At 40.0% G+C, this 27,552-nt stretch overlaps 1 protein-coding gene across 1 annotated transcript in view; it reads left to right on the forward strand.

Moving 5' to 3' along the window:
- Positions 1-19,491, forward strand: part of LOC145446857 (uncharacterized) — a 53,939-nt gene extending 34,448 nt beyond the window's left edge. Inside the window, exons 2-4 of the mRNA XM_080325230.1 lie at positions 14,093-14,226; positions 15,152-15,231; positions 18,973-19,491. Of these exons, the coding sequence (XP_080181356.1) occupies positions 14,093-14,226; positions 15,152-15,231; positions 18,973-19,156 (398 nt within the window). The 3' untranslated portion in view covers positions 19,157-19,491. The remainder of the gene's footprint in view (positions 1-14,092; positions 14,227-15,151; positions 15,232-18,972) is intronic.
- Positions 19,492-27,552: the final 8,061 nt, after the last annotated feature.

The following is a 27,552-nucleotide window of genomic DNA, read 5'->3' on the forward strand; positions in this document are numbered from 1 at the left end:
CGATGTAATAATAACGCGAAACGCTTCCAATGGCACATTTGGGTACGATCGCAACAAATTGACAAACAAGCCTGGTCTTTTTTTTATCTAGCTTATCTTTAAGTTATGGAAAAACTGATTATCTATCACAGGAGAAAACGAATTTATGTGAACATTTCGAAGTCACCGTGATTGACCTTACTCCTTCACAATTTTTCTTTCCCACAATCCCCAATAAAACATTTCCAGCACCGAAATGTTTGTATCGGTGGGCTATTGGCAATTTAGCAATTAAAATGAGTCTGCACAGTAGGACATTTCGTCCAAGACGGCCATTCTGTCGATGTGAGCTCTGGAGTTTTACTAGTAATGAAGCGACTCGGATTCGTGATTCTCCGTGTTAAAAAAATACAAATTAGGTTGTCAAATATTTTCAGGCTTCGCCGACCCCCTGAAAATGCTTCACGGACCCCCGGTTGAGAAGCGCTGCACTAAGACGACAGTGGTTTAGTGCCATAGGAATCTCGTCGACCAAGATAGAGCAGAAAAATACTTTTGTATGCAGTGAGCATTTCAAGAAATGCGATTTTATTCGTCATCGTAAAGGAAATAACAAGCGTCGACGACTCAAAAAGGGTTGGTGGCAATCATCTCTAGCAAACTCTTGTGTATATTTATAAAATGTTCCTTTTTACTTATTGACAAAATCTGTACCTTCGTTGGATCTTACAAAGAAGTTCTATAAAACCAAGAACGTAACAGATCACAAATTGACTATAGTTTTGAAGGAAGATCAATCTTTGGAGGAATCTTGTCAAGTAAGGCTGCATTTGCTTTTCCCTAAGACATGTTGGATTGACTTTTGGTCCTAAATATCCATCAATCAATGACCAGTTTGATGTGTGGCATGTCTGCAAAGGTAACTGAATACTGTTATTATTTGAATCTTCTTTTGCCTTACTAACCGTTTCTCAGGACTGAAAAACCCACTTGTTAGAAAGCCTTCTGCCAGGACCATGTGGTTGATTGTTATTATTCCAATTTTTCTGTTCACTTTTGAAAAACGTTTCAAGAATAGAGGGATGTATATGTAGGAGAAAATCGTCATGTTCTGTTATGCAAGTCGACCCTCCATTCCCCAGAAGCTTCATTATTTGTTGTATTTCCCTGCAGCAGACGCGCTCATTCTGGTTTGTCATTGATGCCCAGTTCAAGCAACTGCACCATTCATTGTTGTCAAGTGTCCGAAGTTGACTCTGGTTTTCTGACGATGCCTTTGACCAATACAATGAGATTGATAAATTGCATTCAAGAAACACAGGTACAATACTTACAGAGACATGAGTTTGTGCTTCTAGAGTTGCAACAAGATGGGCGAATTCCTCCTCTGAATATTGTGGCTCGAATTGATACGGCAGGCTCTCACCAAATATCGTGATATCATCGAAATCTTCTACATCTGTATCTTCGTCAGAAGTTAATTCATCAACAAGATCTTCTTCCATACCATTAATAATTTTAACAAATTTTACGTTATCTACGTGTCAAAGGAATTGCATGAATGAACTGATGGAGACAGAAGATTCGTTTGTGAAACTGAGAACAACAATGTTACGATAAAAATTTCCACAACAATATTGGAACTTTGATGAGAATGAAATAATGATATTTTCGTGTTGATTATCTATACATCTGTGTCTTGAACAAATAAACTGGACCGTATCAAGATTGTTGCTATGCCATGGGTAAATGATGCAAAATATCCTGTGTCTGTCTCTTCCGCAAGACCACTACTCCAAAGGTTGTGCACTGTGCAGTCATTAATACATCTTGAAAATGACAGCTGCATCTGCATCAATATACAACTGTAACGGCATCTCAGTATCATTCAACTGGCAAATACCATAGAGTCATGACAAGCTCCAGACACAAATCCTCCTGACCTAATACCGTACGTTGAGCGCCGCCTTGGTGTGCAAGACATGAATCCTTCATAACATCGACTGACAACTATCTAAAGTTCGTCCTCTGCGTAATCGCGTCGAGCAAGTGCGACGATGAAGTCATCCTGCCATGTAACGGGTTAAGAGATTACCCGGAGCCGCGACTGCTGCAGCCGGGTGCAACTCTGGAAATTTCAATAAATTGCAGCTCCATTACGGTGGCGTTCTGAAGAAAACGGCTGCGGCCAAAAATGTTTTTTCGTTTTGCCCTTCAATTTGAGACCACATCATTTTTTGAGTGCAGTGCCCCTTTAAGAGTGGCATTCTAAAAAATGTGCCCTGATTGAGTGTACTCGGAGTGGCTTACTTCCACGTTCCAGGCCCCTTCGATTTAAATCCTTGTTGCTTAGATTCAAAAGGCATATTGTACATGGCATATTAAATGAACTTATTTCTTCATAACTTTGAGTCTTTCTATACGAACTCTGCACAGATGATTGACAGACAGATCATAAAAGCATAAGCTAACACCTCTATACACATTCACCAGCTAATCCTGATTCAGAGACATTTTCTGATCAGCGCTAGGTCCGGTATCCGTTAGAATAAGGCATCGGTGTGTGAATAGTACGACGCTACTATGAAATCTACAATCGCAATATAATTAGCATTATTGCCGTTATTGAAACTTGTAACTTTCATCGCATATTGAACTCATTACGACTCCACAAACTTCACTATCTCTATACCCACAGAACGTTGCTATGTTGGGCTGTGTTACTTGAGATATGAATACTTGGAAGAGCTCTGCCGTTATCCGATTTTTGAGCCAATACTAAAACAAATAGTGAGTTCTGGTCGCGACCGCACCAGAGCTATCACTTAGTGATACACACATTTTTTGGTTAATTTATGGCAGAAAAATTATTCGCGTTAAGGGCTATCTACTGTGGTTGCTTTTGTAGTATCTACGTGCGGTACCATAGCCAATAATAAACGAAACTCGCATCAACGTTGTTGGACGGTATGGCTTGATCATGAAAAATCTACCCACGCTGTATCATACAAGTCGGTTTGACACACAGGTTTGTCGGCAAAACTCTGAAGACCATGGTAAACACTGTCGCTGTTCAAAATATATTGGAATCACTTACACGTATCAGACGAAACTATGGAATAAAACTTCTTTTCATGAGACGAACGCGCATTTCGCATTTTGTTGCGGGGCTCGTTATTTTTATCGTGGGTCTCATTTGCACCGTGCGAATCGGACTGCGGGCACGGGACTTCTCGTCCACGCTCATTTCGACGCCCAGACATATCAATATCGAAAGTTTTGGCCAGCACGCGCCGGTTATTTAATCGAAAGGTTTTATCGCCGCCAATCATTTTAGGAGTGCAATTAAGGGAGTCGCAAGTTTCCGGAAGCGTTATATGTGTTGGTGTCCCCTAGCTTAGAAACATCCATTTCCAAAATCAACAATCGTCAGATGATATTTTCGTCTGCCCAAGACTCACACACAATGTACAAATGCCAGTTCATAATAACAGGGCATGTTATGGTATGGCATGGAATAAGAATCTTCCATACTCCATACTAGCGTTGGGACCCCGGGAAATCCCAATCCCGGGATCCCGAGATTTGATGCAATCCCTATCCCGGGATTAATCCCAATGAAATCCCGGGATTTGTAAACAACATTTACCCAGGCTTACGTAGCGCCATATCTCTTATTTTGGTAATAAAGCAGTGTCAAAACTGATTGCCTAAAGCAGTGGCTCTAAACCTTTTTCCCTCAAGCGCCCCCTTCCAAAACTTATCGTGCTCCAGCGCCCCCCGCCTCATATTGTAAGGACTGTACTAAAGACAATGGGTAAGAGGGAGGGCCGTAACAGCAATTCGTCAGCCCCCCTAAAGAACGATATTCTTGCGCAACCATAGCGTGATAAAACAAACTTTTGAGGGCATCGCCCCCAAGAACCCCGTCGCATGATTTCGATGGTCAGCAATCTTAAAGTGTTCGACCGTCTCGTCGATACCGCACGTATCGCATAAATCCGTCTCGTGACATTCAATTCTGCGAAGGTGCCAGTTTAGTCTACAGTGGCCCGTTTGCAATCTTATCAGAATTGATGATACTTTTCGTGAGGATATGCTGCAGCTTGGCATGATTGTTTGCGAAGCAAATATTTCGCGATATTGCGAATAATCATCTGATTCCTTGAATTCATCATTCCACCTTTGCTCACAGTGTTTGGCGATTTGCGATCGTACTTCCTTGATTGACAGTGAGATTTGTTCGACCTCACGAGCTGGCGTTGGGCACGCTGCGCTTCTGGCTAGCTGATCAACCTGCTCGTTTTGACCCACTCCCCTGTGCCCAGGGATCCATATTATATGGTAATTATGTTGCTTCGCGACAGATTTCTGCAAGACAGAATAATTTCAGTGATTAAAAAATTCTCGTACTGACGATTGGCGATGTCCCAAATGGCACTCAGACTGTCTGAAAAAATAGCCAATTCACACTGTGGGCGAAGATTGTTTTCAGCGCATAAAAGACTCTTTAATATCCCGACAAGCTCCGCAGTAAATACGGACACTTGTTGTGGGAGAGCGACATTAAAAGAATACTTAACATTCTCGACAAAGAATCCTGCGCCACATCCGTGGTCGCTTTTAGAGCCGTCACTGTAGATCCTTGTGTGGTTCCTATAATTTTCATTATTGTACTGGTTACAAGTCAGTTCAATGGCAATAGGGTGGTGTAAATTTATAATTTGTGAATAGAAACTGTCGTCCACACATATATAGATATCATCCCACGGGGGATTAACCCCGAATAACCCCGTCGCGGGATTTCGATGGTCAGCAAAGTTTGTGTGAACTGGTCGCCCTACGAGTCAAAATTTTCTATAATGCATGAATGAATAGGTGGTATTGGCATATATATGTCGCTATAAACTTTACATCCTCTCAGCCCACGTTATCAGATTTACCAGTAGCGCTGAGTGAGCTGTTGTATTGATGAAGGCCCCGTAATTAATAATTGAACATTTTCGGGCGTGCCCGTTACTACAATTAATTCATTGCATGTTGTTATTTTGTTACCTCTCGTCCGCTATATAGTCAAAAGATATTGAAACGCATAAACGTATTAAACTAAAGTAAGCACACAATTCAAAATTGGTACTTCTTCGCTCGCAAATAATTTTCTCTGATCGATGTTATTTGTCCTGCGGGGTTCAGATTGCGACGACATGATAATTCAGGACAATTAGACTTATATACAACGAAGTTTACGGTCAACATAAGGGCAATCCTCTTCGGCTAAGATTTTCTCGCTGACGATCTTTTTGACACACTTCTCGGAGTCCCATATTGACCAGAACTTCATATGTCTTCGTGCATCGTGGCGTGATAATGGCCGATACCGAAAGGCCAATTTCTATTTTCTATAATTATGCGTATACTTCCGTGGGGGAATCGTCAAAACATGATGTGTAATTGATGTTCATTCACTGAAATAATTTAGGGCACCCTTCGAACTCACCGATTGGAGGTTTGAGTTGCAGCAGTTTCGGTGCTGGTAAGAGGTCAAAGTCCAGTCGGTCTTTTCGGGACTTTGATATCAGAAATATTTCGCGCTTTAATCGCGCTCGAGGACCATTCGACTACAATAAACCATATAATAATTGTGTGTGGTATATTCACGGTCAAATCAAGGTTGTTATAACAACAATCGGGTCTCATACACTGTGGTTCGAACCATCCCGAACTCACATCTGCGATTGGCAATACCGGGAAATTATTGGTATTGGACTTTGTCTTAGTGCTTGTGTAACTATAACTAAGTAAACTGAGAATGGTGTGCAGGTATCTGCTCACATTGAATTTAGTACTGTACTCAGTTATTAATTTTGACATGAATGTATTCCAAACAAAGCAACTCATATTATATAACGTTCATGTGAGGCTGTGAACCACAACACCAGATAGTATCATCCTTTTTGATACGATGAAGAAATATTCCGACGATTTAATTTTGTAGCTCTCAAATACAAGTATATTTAGTTATTCATTTCGTGCACAAAGCTTCAAAACTTATTCTATGTGCAAGGGGCCCTCACTCTCAAAAGTTATATAGGCCTACCTTTTTCGATTTTCACACGATATGCGCGGCGGGATATAATACCTAATTCGAGACGTTTTATTGAAAATAACCCTAGCTAGCGTGACGACAGTGTTTTAACTGGAAATTGGCGATCTAAAAGTACGCGCAATCCGTTTTACATGAATTATAATAATCCACTACATCTATGAAAACATATTTAGCAAACCACTGACCACTGGCCTAAAGCGATTCCCAATTATGTGATAAAAAAACTAACTATGGCATAACAATTAGCTATACAATCACTCCCGTCTAGTCTACGTACCGTAGCAGAGTGAATTGGAGTATCTGAGTGTTGGATATATGATGCTGTGGAGGTGAAATACTGGTCGGGATAATTGCGAACTTCGAAGATGTCAGTGCGAAGAGAAAATCAGATGTGTGGCAAAACTTTTTGTTTTGTAAATCTACAGAAAAATCCTAATGTAACTTGCATCAAGACGTTTTGAAAGCTTCAGAGTATAGCACAAGAGCGGGCAACATACGGCCCGCGAGCTGGATCCGGCCGCGACGGGATTTCGAGCGGCCCGCAGAGAGTTTCTATACTCTGAAAGTAAAATTCTAATCTGAAAGTATTGACAAATTTTATGCGTCACAGAATGAATCCAAGTTTGCCAACCTGAGAAAGATGGTCATGAAACTACTTGTTGAGTTCGGGTCCATACATGTACAGTACATTTGCGAGCAAACATTTTCGACCATGACCATTTGCGAGCAAACATTTTCGACCATGCAAATTAACAACACAAAGCTGCGTTACCAATCGAACTGAATATTCATGTGCATTCTTTACTACGGGTTTCTACATATGACATGCAACTAGCGTTAAAAAGAACTTGCTGACAAATTTGATCGACCGCAGATATTTGATTGACTTCAACAACTATTGAAGTGTACGGGATTAATAAATTAATTACTGTTTTGGACTCTTATGCTTTAAAGCTAAAATTTACATAAAATACGATTTATTCCTTGTATATAGGTGGATAAATGAGCGACTATAATGTATCCACTCTGCAATCCGGCCTGCCACGCAGGCTACTTGATTTTCCAATATCAGGCCTGCCGACCGAATAAGTTGGTCTAGCAAAAAGGGAATGATAACGAATTTAAGGTCCGTACACATATGGGAGTATAATTAAATCTTGCATGACTCAATCGGACACTTTGAAGAAAAATCCGCCAAGAATAAAGATGAGGAAGATCGAATCCTATATACATCGCATAAGCTTCGTCTCGACGAAATTCTTAGCTAGTTAACTGTTGTTGCCGTGCTAACATTTAATCAAATTGCGCAAAGTGAGTGAATTCGTCAGCCCTTCAAGGCTTACGGCTATGACTTGCAAATATGTGACAAAGGGGTTCGGGAATTGGCCCTCGAGCACAGCAAACAACCCGCAAATGTATTGAAGAAGAGCTTATTGTAATGAAACGGAATAATGGATGTTTTTCGATCACGTTGGAGGTTGGACGAATCAACTTCTACAGGAAACAAGCAGTAGAGGAATTTAAACGGTCATTATCCGGGTGGCTTTCGATCGCTGGGTTTCATTCGTATCGGTAGCATGTTTTTGCGTCAATATTACCAGGAATAAAGGTTGTTTGTGTATCTTGTATGCGTATTTTACTACTTTGCTAATCCCGGGAAATCCAGGGATTGAGAAGTGAAAATCCCAGGAAATCCCGATCCCGGGATTTCAAATTTGATCCCGAAGTCCCAATCCTACTCCATACCCGCCCCCCAATCGTTCGATACCATACTTGACAAATTTCCATACCATAGCAACATTCTTCCATACCATATTTGATGCTTTTTCCATACTTTCGCAACTTGACCAATCTCTCAGCGGATATTCTATTTTTGATGTGTGGAAATGTTCCGGTGTATACATTCTAATTATTGTGGATGAGATTAACCCAGGGGTGGGCAAACTACGGCCCGCGGGCCGCATACGGCCCGCAACACCGTTCTATGCGGCCCGCGAGAGTCTAAAGAAACTTTTTAAAAATATCATTGAAATGCGTACTAAAAATCTTTAACTTTTACTTAGTATATTTCACTATAATAATTCTAAGACAGTGGTTCTCAAACTGATGGGCGCCCCCCCCCCTCGGGGGCGTGAAAGCATCTGAAGGGGGCGCGAAGCTGAGCACAAGTGAAATAATTTTCGCGCTCCGCGCGATTTACATCCAATTCATAGTTATTGCTCTGTATTTAGTCTGAATAACGTGTTAAAAATTCTCTCCACCACAGTCGTAACCTTCCGTGCCATCAAACTACCCGTGAGGTTTGCTTGCATCCTGGGCGCCTTTTGTGACATGACGATAAGGGAGCACGAAACCTTTCACCATCATAAGGGGGGGGGGGCATGTCTTAAAAAGTCTGAGAACACCTGATCTAAGGTATAAATACTTAATATCACAGCGGGATAGCTGCAACGAGATTGACATAATTTGGATCACGAGTGGGATTTCAGATTGGCCACTCCATTTTTAATTATTTCAGTGATGTGCTTATAAAAACGATTCGGGCGTGACTTAGGTAGATTTGTTGTCTGTATGGGTAGCATTGCGGTATTTATATTTTATCTACATATAGTAAAAGCGTGTTTGAAGCTAACATGGTTATGGTGCTGTCAGCATTGTGTGTCCTGGAACTGAACCAAAAGTGGAATTACTAAATCTATGAACATATCGCTGCTCACAAATTTCAATTTCAATCATGTTCTAAGAATGGGGCCAACCGACTTCATCTCTATAGTTTTGACAAATTGGTTATTGAGGTCCGCCAGCCTATGAAATCTCGCCACTATATGTTTCTGACGCGAGTACGATATCATCAAAGCAATGTTTGACTTGTTTTAAATAAGCATATAAATTATCTCCATGTCCTCACTATATAATCAAATATCAATATTGCGTTTTGGTTTATAATCCCAATTCTATATAGTGCGGCCCGCGAATGGATTCAAATGTTGAATGCGGCCCGCGAGCTCAAAAGTTTGCCCACCCCGGGATTAACCATGTACACAGCCCCGATGCACCAATGATATCCCCAGTTTCTTTTTATCATATGTCATGATCGATGTAGGAACGTATATGGGCCTATACACACGGGATTATTTGGAAATCACAACAGAATCTCACGACATGTAAATCTATTGTGGTAACGTACTCCTAGAAGTAACCTCATCTACAGAATTACATAACACAAAGGTATTGTCAAATTATAAGATAGGTTCCCAGCCTTTATACACTTTAGAATTGCCCTTCCAATAAAATTAGGTAAGGCTTTCTTTGGTAAAGACTTGCTATTGGCAAAAGTTAAGACCCCAGAGTGGAACAGCACGCAATAGAATTAATGAGCAGTGAACTGGTAACCGTACACGCAATGTTGCGCCTCCGTAAAATGGATATGTGAGGTAAGCTGACATCAAAATAGGAAGGGTTTGAAATTTTTTCAAATGTACCAAGGTAGCATCAATTTGCATGTGTAAATGGCGAATAGATTGCATGGGTCAGATAAACTTCCTGGTGTTGACGAACTTTTAAGCGTATGGTAGATATAAGCCACCATAAATTACACTGTACACCAGGGGTCGCCAACTCAAAATGGGTCGCGGGCCACTTTTCAAAATTCCTAGAGGCCGCGGGCCGCACGACTTCAATATCGAGCTTAAAATAGGCCACGCATTTTAACAACCACGTTTGATAACTCTACGTTAATACAATGCTGTGCTCTCTAACATTGGCGACGGTCATAGTCACCTCAAAAGAAATATTATTTTATTCAAAAAACACAACTACAACAAAAAATATCATGATCACCAATTTCATTATATTTTGAACTATGAGCTGCGCACAATACCTGACAACACTCGGTAGAAACTACCACAGGGTTGGCCAACCTTTTAGCCATTCACGGCCTCATTTCGATTACACATGTAGCTTGCGACCGCATTCCGGTGCATAGTCGTAATGAACTAACTGGGGCCAAATACTCACGTTAAACTGTCCAAGTCCATTGCCGGTGTACACTCCGGAATAATCTATTTACTCATATCGGCTGACTATGCACACCGTAATCGTGAGTAGTCATGTTATGAAGAGTCACAGGCATTCGTTCCGTATTCGCGCAAGGGTTGGAAAATTTTTACATGTTCAGTAGTGAATTTCGTCATTAAATATAAGTAGAGTTTCACATACTAATATCATGTATTTATCATTTCTCGGTCCATGTGATCAGATTCACCGGCAGTGTTGATGCAGGGCGTGTCTTAGTAAGGGACGTTATTAATGCTGTGATGCATCTTTGGGTGTGCCAATTCTTATTAGTGACAATTCTTATTATAGTCCCCTTTGTTGCATGTAGTTATTTCTTGACCTCCCACTCCCATCAGATTTATCGGTATAGTGCAGAGATATTTGATTCGCCCAAACTCAGGCCTATCAGAAAAAATATTTCATTCGTGATGATAACACTGTATTTCGTTATGGGGCGATGCATCATTTTCCTCTGCTGTTCGCATCTGTACTGCGGGACTCAGATAACAAAGGTCACTACTATATTAAAATCGAAAATCAACTTGCATTAAATTCTGACTAGTGCGGAAAAAATTTCAAGAATAAATCAAACCTGTCATTAATTAGGGAGGCAATTCGTAAATTCAATTTCCATATTGAAGGCCGCCAACACATCCTACTAAATTCAGTGTTGACAGCCGCATAATTTCCCTTCTACTGCCGCAGATTGGCTAGGCCACCCCTCGATTAAAGAATATATATTGGGGTTAGCTAGACACGGTAGCCTATAGGCCTACTTGCTGGAAAACTTATCCTCGCAAAGCATGGTCTCTTAGAGAGCCCGAAGTCGTTTTTTAAACATCTCAGTCTTGGCAGTGCCCTTTGCCCATTCATATAAGCAAATTATTCCTCCATGGAATGATATTACCATGCCGAAGCCAATCAGCTCGTGAGGAATAGTGATATTGGCCACAGTGGAATGGCTTACTTTGAACAACAACAACAATATGTTTAAACTACAATCAATTTCATCATTTCAAAATACTTTACTATGCGTTCTTCCGAAATTTCTCCAAATCGATCGATTCTCGCCAATTGGAGGCAGTGATAATACGAATTGCTGAATTGCAAATGAGCGAAGAAATATTAGAGATATATACGATCGGCATTTCATACAGACGTATAATAAACGAAGGTAACAATGTAAAGAGTATGTTTTCCAAGTGAGTATATTCCCAACCAGAGGGGCCTAAATTCCCCACGATTGGGGTATTCCCCACCGGTTGGAAACACCTGCAATAGATTATATCTAATATAATTTTACATCACTACAATAAGCTTGCGACAGCATATCAAATGTCAATTTTCTCCGCCAATCTGTGGGTCTCACTCGTTAGCTTTATTAGCCAACATCAAGGTGTCCGCTGTCCATTATATCAGAAATAACAAGATTTCATGAAGTTACAATGCGTGTTATAGGCCGGCATATCGTAACGTCGCTCCAAGACAAGCTACATATTTTTGAATTACAACGATGATTATGTCAAATGGATATTGCGTGATGGTCGTCCTTCCCAAGCGAAGAAAATTACTTCCAAATTCAACAAATTGAATAAAATTTTCATGTTACCTCTACATTTTCAGAATCTACGATTTTAAAACTACATTGGTTATTTACGTAGTGGAAGTTACGATAAGCTTTATGCAATTGAACGCGATAGCGGTCGAATGTCATTCATTTTTATGATATTGAAATCGGAATAATTATCATAATATTATTATTTTCATTCATATGGGCATCGCGAAGCTTTGTTGTTTTCAAATAGATCAATGGTTCCCAACGTGGGCCATATCGCCCCCCAGGGGACGATTTGGCGGTCTAGGGGGCGGAAATAACGAAGGGGGCGATAGGGGGCGAAAATGGACGCAGGGGGCAATAGGGGGCGATGGCGCGTTAAAACGGCTATATTGGAGTCGGGACCGTAACTACCGCATCCCAAACTCCCCGATTGGGGGTGGGGGCCCACAATTATTTCGTGAATTAGCAATAATTATAGAGTAATCTTTTAGAAATTTATGCAACTTTTTTAGAAATTTTTCGCGCTGCGCGCGATTTAATACTATCATATGTCTTGATTTTGGGGTACCCGTCACCCAACAAAAATACGCATGATTTATGGAAATGCGAGACTTCGGCGTCGGTCGGCCATTACTGCGCCATGACGCACCAACACATATGAAGTTAGAGGCCATGTATCATGAGACTCCGAGAAGTGTGCCAGAACGATCAGCAGCGAGAAAGCCTTGGCCGAAAAGGAATGCCCTTGTGCTGACCGAAAATTTCGATATATATACATATATTTTTAATTGTCCATAGGCGCCTCAATGGCTGGCGTCGAATGTTCCTGTTCTGGCGACCTTAACCCTACAGGACAAATGCCATCCCGCAAGGAAAATATTATTTGCCAGTACAGAAATACCAATTTGAAATCATGTGCGTCTTTTAGTTTGGTACGTTTTGACGATTTCCATATCTTCTGACACAAAAGATATAGGAGGTCACAAAATAGCATCAAGTAACGAAGTCAATATAACAGCGATTCCGCCCTAAGATATTTAATTATTATTTAGGGGTCCTACCTTTTCCAGCACACCACACTCAGCTCTACCGGTAAATCTGATTACGCGAGCTAGAAGAGAATAAAAAATTGATAGCAATATATATGCAATTCCCGACCGTATTGACCGATTCCAACATGAATTATTTAAATTAGTCGCGCTTCGCGCGTTTAGGCGAAATACGGTGACTCACCAAACAGTACATGAAATAGGGTATAGCTGATATGTAGCGACAGAAGGCCAACTGGCTGAGGGGGGTCTGGGGTTTGGTTTATCACCCTATGGGGCCAAATACCAATGTTTGGGGGGCTGACGAAGTGCTGTTTTTATTTTCCCAATATTTGGGGGGCGATGATCAGTGTGGAGCTTCAAAGGGGGGCGATGAGTCGAAAAAGGTTGGGGACCACTGAAATAGATGTTGACCGTAATGGGTGAGTCACGAATGACAATTTGAGATATGAACATAGAAAGTGAGCGATTTCCTGTGGTATGCAATCAATTTGACATATCGAAAGTAGGATTATTGCCATGGTTCTGGCAAAACTGTCAAAGTATGGGAAAAGTATGGAAGTATGGAAAACACGTTCCATACCATACTTGGGAAATTTCCATACCATACCTTACTTGCACTCGTTCATATTCCATACCGAAATTTCGTTCCATACCATACCATACTTCCATACCATACCGTAACATTCCCTGTCTAATAGTCGCGACCCCACAGGCTGCATAGAGCGCACCCTTAGACTCAAGCATCCCAACGGCCGCATGCGATATTAGCATGCCGTTATCTCACAGTTACTAATACGTTCGGAGTCATTTCTTTATATTAAGCATATTTGGCATTTTGTTGATGTATTTTTTTGGGTATCTACATTAAAATGAAATCAGGTCTAACTTAATCGCACGAAGCCCGGAGAAAATGTACAATATTATATAGAATCCTTCTCTAATGACCCTACTTTAATTGACTTACAAAATAATTTTTGTCACATTCGAGCTTATCCCATTTTCAACATTTCTATATGACTTTTGGGCACAAACATGAATAAAACATGCCGTGTGTGTGAATTCATTTGGCGTGCCATGAAAAATCATCTCCCGTGCCACAACTGACACGCTTGCCAGGGGTTACAGACCCCTGGTTTAGCCGTATTGCAAGTCCGTCTATCCATGCTGACTCAATAATGGGAGCTCGAATGCAAAGGTATCGTCAGGAAAAGTCCTACAAAACTTTTTCAAATCGCGAAAGTAGTGATACAAAATAAAATAGTGAAAATGTCAATTTTAGATGGGTAATCTGGTTATTTCAAAATTCGCCGTTCATGGTTTCGTACAAACTATTGTTGACAGAGACTTCTGCCATCCATATGCACCAGATTGATGAAGGACCTCGCTCCATTGGCGCTAACGTAACATTTGTAGCTAATTTCACGCTTACCTGCGAAGACATGAGAATTACCTTAACAAAGTGGCAGCCCTTCAAGGTCGGTTACAATTGTAGTGCTGCCGAATCGTACTGTATGAAACGAGTGCACAACTTTGCTGTGGAAATTATTGATTCAATCACATCAGTGGTTCCCAACCATTTCCTTAATGTACAATGTAGAAAATAATATTATCGGGCACAAGGACTTGAAGAATCAGCCATTCGAACATTTGATATGAAAAAGCAACAATGCTTTCTGTTTATTAGCAGAGAACTCATGTGTTACAGATGAAGGATAGCTGTTATCCGCGGCTTTTTGACTCATGTATCGCATATTTCTATTTACTATAGCAGACAGCTAAATTCCGAAAAAAAAATCAGCAAGTTACTGCTTTTCTACTTGACTTCGCCTTGTAGGATCATCAATAAAACCAAGTATCACAGGTGCAACATCACAACTGTAGCAGAAGGTCGATGAATTGAAGTTTCCAATATTTAGTTTTGAGTTGCACAGATCTGTCGTAGTTGCAATTTTTGCTAATTTTAAAATCTGGAGGTGCACTGGTCAGCACGTTTGTTTTGAAATGATACTGGTTTGCAAGATAAAAGGGTTGAGAACGATACTCTTTGGAATTTTTATCCATCATCTCTGAATGCAATCAACTATATTGGAATCTGGAGATTCTGGCTGGAAACCACTGCCTAAAATATTAGAAACGTACGAAGCGAGCCACAGACTCGAGGATAGCAAGAAATGCATTCAACGTAGAAGTTATAATTCGACCATTATCTCAACACAATATATCTCTTAATCCAGTTCTTGCAATATCGGTGCTCTCTTAAATGCTCTCTTAAAATGTAATCTTCCATGTTATTCCGTAGTAGCCCTGGTATTAGGTGGCGTGGGTTGCATTTATTAGCATTATTTGATCGAGAAAGTAATTTATTGCAATGCACACTCCTGATATAGGCAATTTTCTCAGCGTGAATCTATCAGCTATCAAGGCTGCACAGAGGAATCGGCGGTGTCTGACATTCGGACTTTTCCGCACTTCCATGTCAGGTAAGTCTTTAAATATAATTCCAGCGGCCGATTATCGCTTTAAATCAAAAAACCGAAAAATACCGAATTTTTAGTTACAACAAATATTTTCGATTCAAATAAATATATAGACATCGTTTAGTCTTAGTGACATGGACGTATACATGAGATATATGGATTTAGCCTACCTACCACTGTTCCTTCTAAGCTGCACGCGTTCGCAATTGTGCAGTGTGGACACGGTCCCCGCGCACAAAAAGCCGAAGTGATGACATTTTTTTAGTCAACACCACGATATTAACGGGGGAAATGTGGGTAATTCGGTAGTCCAATCAAATTGATGACCTTTTTAGTCAATACGCACTGTTGTCCACGGGACCGCGCAGTGAGTGCGCGCAGACTCATGAAAAATCAGAGGGGCCATTACTACCTACGATACCTTAATGTCGCCGCTACGAACGTGTACATAGATATCTACACACAGCTATTACCTATGCTTTAAAAATTTTCCCGACGATATTACAGATTCAACTCCATTATTTAATACAGTGGTTCCCAACGTAGGCGATTTGGCGGTCTGAGGGGGGGGGGATGACGCGTTAAACGGCGATGTTGGAGTCAAGTCGGAGAAATGTTGTCAAGTCGAGAGAGTCAAGTCGAAACAGGTTGGAGACCACTGATCTAATATTTTGGGTCAGTGAGAATATTTTTCAATTCCAATTGTATCCGGTTAGCTTGTGCAGCGTCAAATACTTTTGTCTTGGGTGTCGATATCTCACATACAGAAGCACTAACTGTTCCACAGACTCTTGCTCCCCTTACATAATGGAGTATCAACACAACCGATCGTACGTAAATTTCGTTACTATCCACAATGGCCACTTCGTAATTGATGGTCGTAGGCTCGGTCTTTCTCTCTACCCTTTCTGCCTTTAACATATGCATTTCTGGGTAACATTATTTCATATTCAGTGAATGTCAGTGGAGAGCAATGTTCCCTCTAATTTTTGACAAGACTGCGCACACTCACCAATTTACTGCGCAGACCCTTGGAAAACAGTGCGTAACGACTAAAAAAAGGTCAGCACTTCGCATTTTTTGTGCGCAACTTAGATTTTCTGTGCGCAGAGACCTTTTCAGCACTGCGCATTTGCGCACGTGCGCAGCTTAGAGGGAACATTGGTGGAGAGGTACTTCTACTATCGCCGAATACTGAAGTATGTGGTTTAGTACTTGCTCAAAGTGTAGTGTTACCATACGTCCTCCTTTAGGAGAATTTGACCTCTATTTTCAGGAAATTGAAAACGTTCTCCGAGGACGCCTAAATTTCCCCCTTTTTGGCAATACGTAATCCTTTTACAGCTTTTACAGCTTATAGGCTAATCGACAGAGTCCACTGAAAACGACATAAATGACGGGAAATAGGTAATGCGGACGTTCGAGTGGCTCATTTGGGAGTCGAATCTTAGTTATGACTAGGAGGATTTTTTAACCTAAAAACGAAAATTTCTGACCTAAAACATATCAAAATTTTGACATTTTCTGACCCTAAGAAACTGAATTTTGGCCAATTTTGACCTCATGTGTGTAAATTAGGTGTTTCCGCACATAATGTTAGAATTGTACTACTTATCTTCATTTCTGGTTGGAACTGTCTGTCCTTACGAAGTAGTTGGGTCTGAAAAAACTTTTTTGACTTAAAAACTGACAAAAAAATATTTCAACAAAATCTGGACCTACGAAGAATCACAGTAGTTACATCACACATTATGGTAGAAATAATTAAAATTTGTTGTAGTGCAACGAAAGATACTTTCCTACATTCAAGGTAGAAAGTGTCTGTCCTTCATCCTCACCAAGTAGCTTGTCAAGAATGGAAAAACAACGTTCAACAGCAGAAGTTGTTGAGAGCCATAACTGGTGACACACCGTGTTGCTTCATTTATACATGCCGCTGCGACATTCGCTCAGTGGGTCGTACATCACTTCAATTGCTTCGATTGCAACAAAGAATTGACCGACATGTGCCAACGCAGATTAGAAAACCTGACGTCAATGCTATATCAGACAGCCAATTGCAGACAAATAACCCTTTCTTGCGAGACTATGACCAGACCATGGCATGCAACTCTGCAATAGGTCAGCACCTTCTTCCGCATCCAGAGTGTGCAAAATAACGATAACGGATTTTCAATTCTTGCTGGCGAACGCACTCGGTTCAATTTAAAGGTTATCGAATCGACTATAATAAAACTCGAGCAACCGATTCTTTGTCGACAAAAGGACAGGCTCTATTCTCTTCGTGTATTTCATTAGTGTTGAGACTCTGGCTATATATTATCGCCAATTTGTATTGCACTAATTGCATTTTTGCTAAACGCTTTCGGTTTGTGAATCCTCTCGTAGTTGTTTTCATACCATTCTCACGTCACACTACCTATTTCATCTTTATATTTCGAATTGCAACCTCCGTATTTACTGCCGCTCCCGATGAGTGTCAGTTGAAGATCTCCGAGTAAATAAATTGCGTATTTCATAATCAGCTATTTTCAATTTCGGTAAACTAACTTTCCTGGTTTTAAAGTGTCCTTCTTCCCCGATTCCGAAAATAGGGTAACCATGCTCAAGTGGTTACCGTGTTGGAGCACTCTCAATTTTACTTGGGAATTGTACGGTAAGACAACATATACTCTCCGACTTTTTGATGATTTAGAGTAGAAAGATGTTGTTTTAGGATATGACTGCATCAATTTTATAATCGAAATGATCACGAAAACTGTGAAATAACCATTGCATCACGGCAACAGCAATGTTGCAACTCTTTGTAGTATCATTGTTCCTTTTGCGTTAGTCACGAAGATGAATCGCGCAATCTTGAGAACGGTCAATTTTTACTAACCGCGGAAAGTATGCGATCAATCGAACAAATTTACTTTTGGAGCTACTTACTTGTCTACTTTTTGATCTTCAATTTCTAGTAGGCCGACCGTATTTTCAGCCCCGAAAAATAGGGCATTTAGCCGGCAAGTAAAACGAATTGCTACGTTTGAGTTTGATGATGTTCTACAGTTCCGTAGTAGTTTCAAGCAAAGGCAAATCAAAAGCTACAAATGCAGACATAATAGCCACAAATCAAATTTATTTTTCAGATTCATCCCATGAATATTTTGCGGTTCCCTTATCTTTTGCTAAAATAATGATCATTTTTAACAAGTTCGTTAAAGTATTTACACTAAATATCATTGAAATTATATTAAACCGTCAATATACTCGAGACTGATCCAACCAATCGATCTGTTGAGTTGAAACTCTCGTCAGAAAAATTGCGAAGGATCCTCGCAGGTAAAATGGCTCAGATGTTATAGATAACGCCGAACAATGTTTGCAATAACAGTCAGAAATATCGGGATGTTTGGTGAAAAACCTTTATTAAACCATCAACTCAGCATGTTACATCGCTACAGAAATATTATGGATATTCGAAAGTCATATTTGAAATATAAGAATCCAGCTCAAATTACGAAAAAGAGGATATTTGGGCATTTTGAACGTCCTCCGAGGACCATTCACTTTTCAACAAATCTTCTTAAAACATGACGTATATGGTATGCTCTTCATTGTAACTTTTAATAGTAACCGACTATAAATTTACCGCGATACTTCTAGTTCTACTTGAGTAGCAACGCTGGTTATTCTGATCCTCTCTGATCATTTTCAAGTCACATCCATTAGTGCTTGAAGGCATGTTATATATAATTGCAGCGTCGAGGATCTTGGTAATGATACCAGACTGGTGACATGCTTTTTCGAATACTTGTCGATAGAATATATCGGCGGATTTAATTTGATGATAGTGGTGAACACTTCTGTCCACTCTATCGAAGTGGCATTTGGACATGTGGCTGTTACGGGTGAGTATGTTGTTGAAATGTTCTTAATCGGATAAATTCGTGGTTTTTTCGAAACTTTCCCTTTCGGTCACACCCAAAAACCGTACAGAATTTACTTGTTTCGCTTTGTAAATGTCTTTTATTCGTGTAGGCACATAGTCAGATGACACCAACAAGATATAACATGCGACATCACGTCTCCCATCAACTCCGTATAGAACACTATCAAAATCAACACGGATTAATAGCGACTTTTTTCGTAAAGTCTGTTGGGCTAGTTTCAGGTTAGCGCACACGTGTACAATGTACAATTGTACATATTCGATTTGCTGGATAACTTAATTACTACGCTAATCATTGACTGACAAACTTCTAGCTTGGCGCTGCAGTGTTAGACGGCATCGTCAAGATAAAGCATACCAAATCTTTTCAACCATCTCGGCAGAGAAACTGTCGACAAATAGACTATAGTGGTTCCCAACGTCTGGTACGCGTACCACTAGTGGTACCCAAAGGTCTTCCAGGTGGTACACGAGTAGATTCTGTTTTTTAATTCAGGTAGGGTTGATTTTGAGTTCTTTGAAGCCGTCGTCGTCGTGGTAATGTCGTTGTCGTGGGTAGGGGCAATCCCACCAAGGACGGCCTACGGGAAAGAGATATATTCGTAAAGCATTGGGATTCTTACCTAACCAAATTCCGTTTTAATATATTTGACCACAAGGATTCTAAATGAAACCACTAAAGATATCATTCGGTAAAAATATGTTTGACTGCCTTTGGCGCGCGTATTATGTATAGATGGTACGCGAGCACTGCATAAAACCTAGAAATGGTACGTAGGTGGAAAAACGTTGGGAACCACTTACATAGACCAATACCGGCTTTTGCATGGATAGGTGCTGCTTACGGACAATAACAAGGTATAATGCCTAATTGAAGCGCGATGCGCGTCATTTTACGCAATGTCTACACCACCTTTGAGTACGCACTGATGTCACCTAGTTTGTCCAGGCGAGTGGTTCTCAACTGCTGGGTGTCCGCGAAGCATTTTTAGGGGCTCTACGAAACTTCTAAATTTACTGAATGGCTGTTACCTAATTTGTATTTTTTCAAATTATGAAAATCACGCGGGAGATTCGCTTCATTACTGGTAAAAACCCCAGGACTCACTTCAACAGAATGGTCGTCTGAGATGAAATATCCTGCTGTGCAAACTGATTTTATTGCTGAATTGTCGATAGTCAACTGATATTAACATTTTGCTGGTTGGAGATGTTTTGTTGGGGATTAAGGCCATAATGTTCCGTCTGCGCTCCGGTCACTACAGGCTTAAAGCTATTTTATTTAAAATAGAATATTCAGATACTCCGCTCTAATCATTGCAATATCACCGAAACCGTCGACCATTTTTTTCTCAACTGTCCAAGACCTCTTAGTCCTATCTGAGCTATTAACCCTTGTTGCCGAGTTTGTGGTATCGTGTGATAGATTGCTTTAATTTTGACACGTATAGTTTAAAACAAGGCCCTTGTTTAAAACATGTTTTTAATTTTTTTTCCAAGCCATGACGTCGCAAATATTCGATTGTGACGTCATAGTTGACAATTGAAAATATAGGGTAACTACAGCGAATTTGACAAAATATCTACGTACTATAGCTGTTAAACCGACTATTTTGAGGGTTCGAACCATCCCATATCGTATACGTCGGCTCTACAGGACGGCTATATAGGGTGGTAATTGTCCGTAGGGTCATACAACATGTTTTCTGGGAAGTATTCACACAACTATGGCATAGTTTTACAACTTAAAAAAACACAATTTGTTTTTTAGAAGGCTTTTGTTTGAAACACATGTTTTAAACAACGTGTTTTAAACAACCATTCGTTCTAAATGGCTCTATAGGCTGGTAATTGTCTGTAGGCTCATACAACATGTTTTTATGGAAAGTATTTACACAAATATGGCATAATTTTACAAATTAAAAAAACACAATTTGTTTTTTTTTTCAAAGGGTTTTGTTTAAAACGCTGTTTTAGACATGTTTTAAACAACGTGTTTTAGGCAACCATTTGTTTGAAATGCAACCTTACGTACAGTAAAAGCTCAATCCTAGATCGCACATTTCCGTGCCGCACAAGGTCGGAAACGGCAACAGGCAACACTTAAAACTCCGAATAATATTATTAGTAATACACTTGTGCGCATGAATCACAGCATAATTTCTGTGATTTTGATTCTTCATTTTCAATCATCTCTACTTCTGCTCTGCAACTCTTGCAATTCTTCATCTACCACAATTCTGTAATCTGACCTCTTCATGTATTTCATAGGAAAACCAATTTGACTGTATTACTGAAATGTCGAAAATTCACCCAAATCTCGCCATTTTCCTTTGGGGGCAGGTAGCTCCCCGGATTATGTGTGTATTCACAGTTTTACTGTGAATAAATAGTATAATAATAATAAGGTTGAGGATTGTGATAATAACATCAAGATGAGCTGGTAGATAAAAATGGCCAGGCTGGACGTTTTATGTTCATCAAAAACTCTGTTTCTCAATTTTGATGCCATATTTGTTTCGATCATAACAAAATATTATTATCACATTCACCACCACCTATATTTGTGGAAATGAATGGAAGACACTCGTTCATATCAAATCGACGACGCGAATTTTCAAGACACGACAACGTATTTAAGGAAATGCAGTTCCAGCATTCGTTTTGAAATATTAAAAGTCCACCCAATTTCTATATAAATATTATTATGATATTTTCAGGAAAAATCCTTTTGTTGCTTTTGGTTTCTAGCCTACAGTTAATATTTGCACATGACAGGTTACGGTTACTGGATAATTGAATTAACTTTGGACCAAAAGGTGAGGGGTTCGAGACGGTCCAAAAGGGGTCCGCGAAGACAAAAACCTTGAGAACAACAATTAGTTCTTTTGTGGTAACCAGTAACGTCGCCCATGTTAGAGAGCACAGCGTGGAACTGACGCAGCGTGGTTGTTAAACTGCGTTGCCAATATCTATCTCGATATTGAAATCATGTGACCCGCGTCCTCCACGAATTTTAAAAAGTGGCCCGCTACCCCCTTTGAGTAGGCGACCCCTGCCCTAGGATGTGCGATACACCCGATTGAAGAGCCCTGCTCTACACTGCGTGATTTACCACATATGTATGGCGGTAATTCAATGCTAAGCTGTGCACTGTGTGTCGGCGTATATGAAATCTTTATGCCTGGTAAAATCACCGATGGGCATTGTGAATGGGGAAATTATACTGAGCTCTGATGTGGGAATCGTCAGCGAATAGAATTCTTGTATGAACCTTCATATCACTGTTTACTTATGAAACTGGCTTCCATATCAGTCTACTTATATACATATGGGCTAGTCCTAATGTTAGTTTTATTCGACCATTTGTTGTAAAACTTTGATTCAACTTTAAATCAGGCGACCGTAGTCAAACTGTGTCCCGGTTAAATCAAAACCCTACCAACTTGCAACAAATCATGAGAGCTTGCTACCGGGAACCACGGTAGCCAATATGTTGAGAATATGTTTTACTAAATAATAATATAATTTTGCGGCTTACTTCCAGACCCTACGGAACGATCGATTTTGTCGAAAGAATTCATATTCTGCGTCGCTAGCGTCGCAGTGGTCTACGCGATGGGCGTTAGTTTAGTTGCTATTTTACGAAGAAGAAAAAATAACTGCGAAGGTCAAATTATAAATATATCTGCATTAGAAAAATGCTATGGAGACGTAATACCAGTGTTTTGTTGCAATACTGACAAAACTGAGGATACTTGTGATAGAGTTTACACTGGTATGTAAATTTATTTCAATTAATGAGTTACCATCTTACTTATGATAGTCATACCCAGAGTATGAGCTGAACGCGGAGAGCAGTATATACAAAGAAATTGGATCGGCGCCATGGATATATGAAAATGAAACACCCCATACGGACTACGACGAAGTTTTGTGACAATTAGGGGCGTAATTGTTACCGTTACGCGACCATTTGTTCACGGAACGATACGAAATAACGATACCAGTGAACGCAAGTTTATCAAATTCGATGTATCGAATATGGACCGCATAATTTATCCGCCATTCAAATAAAAATTCTTCGTGATTGCGACCTGACAGAAATATTTGGAGTTCAGGCCGTTTAGAGATCGTAAAAAGTTAGGGGCGTTTGCGTTACTTCAAATTGATAAGTAGACTGCAGACGCATACATGGACGCAGAATATAATCTCCTGCATGATTGGGGGTGCGTATGTTAGGGTTGCCATACGTCCGGAATTTCCCGGACATGTCCGGAATTTCACTGTTCAAACTAGCGTCCGGGAGGAATTTCTAAAATATGCCAAATGTCCGGAATTTTGACGTAGGCTCATAATTTTTTTCTTAAATCAGCATAAAAACAATATTTTTTGGGAATATTTATGCTGATGTATGATATTTTTCTTCGCGCTGCGCGCGATTTACTATCACATTTATTGATTTTAATATGGAGACTACCACCCTCGCAAAAACGGCCATAAAATATAAATAGACACGATCTTCATTTACTGGAATAAGCCTAATTGTAATCACAATGATAGGAGAACGGTATATTCCTAGAGATCGTTAAGGACGTTCAAATGCTTTATTCAAAGATAGTGGTTCCAAACGGAGGCGGGGTCTTTTGCCTTTATTCTGGGGTTTGCAAATATGTTTCCAAATAAGCTTCCAAAATAGCCTGTGAGTAAGTCTGGGCAAAGGTGCTGACTTCTTTTAGTAATCAGCTTGTAAAATTTTGATCTGGGCCACGGAACATTCTCAAATTTGAGATGGAGTCGCGACCATAAAGGTTGGAAACCAGTGGATGTGCGGTGTTTATAAAGCTCCGTGGTGCGCACCGGCATAAGGCTGATGAACAATCTTCTAGGTAGAACATTAACATGACTTAACGATGTACAATTACGCTCCCTGTATTTTCGAACTCATCATCCTCCACCAGCACTACCGCTAACTCTGATCATGAGGGCGGATAGTAGTATAGGCTTATCTATATAGTAATATATGGAACGACCAATATTATTGACAGAATTTATTCACATAATTTAACGACCAGATGCATATAGAAACCAGATTCATATAGTAAGCACCCCCCCCCCATGAAGTTGCATCGATTACCCCATAGTGTGGGCTCAAAATCATTGTTTATTTGGGCGGGAGGAGGCTGAAAACATGTGCTTTCGGTCCCGGTTACACAACACACAGCCACATACTCCTGAACCGGACCGTGACCACCTCTGGTCTATGAGCAAAGCTTGGCTAGTGTGACGTCATAACTCATTTTGATGTCCATTAGTGGGCGCTAAAGAGTGTCCGGAATTTGGGTTGCTGAGATATGGTAACCCTAGCGTATGTGTCATTTCGGTTGGAACTGTTTTACACCCTGAATAGCGGAGATCATGACAGTAATATCACCAGGTGACGGCAAATCCATTGCGGTTACACATACCATCGGCCTACGCAACTTACAAAATCGTTTGATACAAAGGCCATTGGGGTTCAATTTGAAACAAACAGTGTTTTAAACAAATCCTTCTAGATGTGCGTAAATGGTCGTGAGCTGGCGGCCGGCAATGAGATGTTTCTCGCCGTCCACAGAGTGAACACGGAAAAGCTGTAAACCCCTACTGCATAATACCATATAAATTTGAGTATTTAGGAAGCTACTGGAAGATGTAAAAAATGCAAAAACTTGCCTCAATAACCATTGAGTGACAAACTTGCATCTTGACACAGTGTTCGATAACATCGTCAAGATGACCATCTCGGTTCAAAATATCGTTAAAATCTATACATACAGATACTGACTTTTGCGTTAAATCACCGCTTAGGACGGATCGACAATAACGTACTCGATTTCGACAGCGAAATTACTACCCTAATCATTGATTGGCAAACTTGCATCTTGGTACAGTATCAGACGACATAATCGAAATGTACCATACGAACTCTTGACACCCATCTCGACATTCAACATCGTCAAAATCAAAATATACCAATTCCGGACTTTGCGTTGAATCAGTCCTGAAGATGAATCGACAATAACAATGTTGACTACCTAATTAAAGCGTCACGAAGATAATTTTTATTCCATTGTCCACACCACCTTTGCGTACACGCTGTTACACGCTTTCCTGTATCTCAGTGATGGAAAAAGATTTAACTTGTGGGCCTCTGGTGTTTGACGGTGGATGGGAATGTGTCCAATTCATGAGCCATATTTTCATTTTGATTGAAGCGCGAAATCGAACAGCGATAGTTTGGATATCCAATATGATTCAATTCCTTACTCGAGAGTTTTTTCGAAGGTTTATCGTAAAATGCACTCTTATGTCATTATAATAAGCAACCAATTGACGAGATGCAAGCTATGCCCGGAAACCCTTTGTGTTGTATTTAAAAGACGAATTTCTGCTTGAATACGCGCTTTCTAGTTTGTAATAATGTATTGCGTGTATTCTTGTCCGCTTGATACACTCGTATTCCTGAATTGTCACGCAATTTTTTTATGCTGGTTCACATAATGAAACTTGCATTAAAAGTGGGTCACGAAATGAAAAAGGTTGGAAAGAACTGGTCTGAAGAGCACTGATGAAAGCAGGAGATATGGGTTCGGGAGGGGTAGAGCCCCAAAAATCTGGTTGATGAAGCAATGCTGGGACTCAAAACCAACGTTTTTGTGGTGGGCGTGACAAAGTACTGTTTCAGTCATGTTAATACTAAATCATTTAGGATTTTCACAGTTTACTTTTACCTGAAGACAGCTGAGGTACTGACTTTCTTACCTGCCTCCCTTGACTGCACGTTTCAATGAAATGGCTACTGGGTAGATATCACATTGGGATTCTTTCAATTACACTCTCTATTATGTAAGTCAGCGCAACCACCGGAATGCTATAGTTAAAATCACATCAAACCCGTAACATACATATATAATATATATGCATAAACACGTAGCATATACTTGAAAATATGGTTGGCGGTACTAAACTTGAGTATTGCTTTCACAACTAACACATACATATACACATACATACATGAATAGCAGCATTATGTTTATAGCCTCAATTTACGATTCGCTTGACGTCGGATTAGAAGCGACAGTGGTTAGGCTATACGACAAAACTTATGGATCTTGTCATGAATCACCATTGAAATCAGCATACAAATCTTTACTATCGAACGTGTACTGATTACAAGAGATGGTCGAAGTAGTAAACATTGCTGATCCAGTATAGACGTACAAGACATGCCGTACATTTCTACTCAAATACAAATAGGTGTACCGATTTTCAATACAAGCCCAAACTGCTTCCAGCATGGAAGTATAACATTAAAGGCCTGGAAATAGGCCACTGAAATTAGTTGAAGATTAGTTGAAGATACAATCGCTGTCTGTAATAGTAATAGTAAATCAGAGGCTAGCTACTGATGAAATGATGATGAGCGAAATGACTGATGACACTACATATGACACTCATTCCTACAGACGTTATATTACTCGGATACAGGAGAGGTTTTGCTCGTTTGTTATGATTATTAATATCATAAACTGATGCAACCAATTTTTAAATTATTTTCTATTTACATAAGCTCAATCGTGAAAGGTAGGCGTTTTTGCTCAAAACACTTTCAAGTCAAAATGGAAGTATTATAAAATTATAGCCACGTGAGTAGGTACTGGACATACGGAAGACTATTTCAGCACTCAGAAAAAGCAGACATGCTTCGTTATCAACAACCTCTCTGCTGAATAACCGAGATAATCATCATTTGTAAACCAAACGTTTTCATAATCTAGCATTTGCAGCATGCCAACTATCGACCGTATACGAAGTATTGAGAAAGTGAGTACGGAGTTGTATCGTCCCGGGGGAGATGTGGTACCGGTGAATCACTGGGACCGAAAATACTTGAAAAATTCTCCATGATAATTTCATGATCACACTCCGTGAATTTGTATACAGTTGCATGCTGGAAGAATATTTCCTCACATACAAAAAAATTTGACTTGTGCGAGTTATGGAGTCTCTGACAGATGTTTTCTGTTTTGGGGGGTGTAAAATAAATTTCGATCGACGCATACATTTATCTTTGTAACCTACAACACGAACAAACTAGAAATCATTTTAATGTGAATTGTAGGACTTGCATCAGGCTATATAATCGCACATATTCTTATATTCAATACCTTATTTGAGTGGAATTTTTCCGATTCATTTAGAAAATTCATAGGGTGGGGACCGATGATACAAATCCAAATCAAGCAAAGTAACTAATCATGCAACAACTCAAATATGCCTATATACCGAATCTCTTTATTTAATAATTGCCTGCGATATTTTATCACTATAACAAGGTATGTGGAAGT

This window comes from Botryllus schlosseri, chromosome 9 (genome assembly GCF_051294905.1).
Source record: "Botryllus schlosseri isolate E-star chromosome 9, Bs_hap1, whole genome shotgun sequence".
Taxonomy (NCBI): Eukaryota; Metazoa; Chordata; class Ascidiacea; order Stolidobranchia; family Styelidae; genus Botryllus; species Botryllus schlosseri.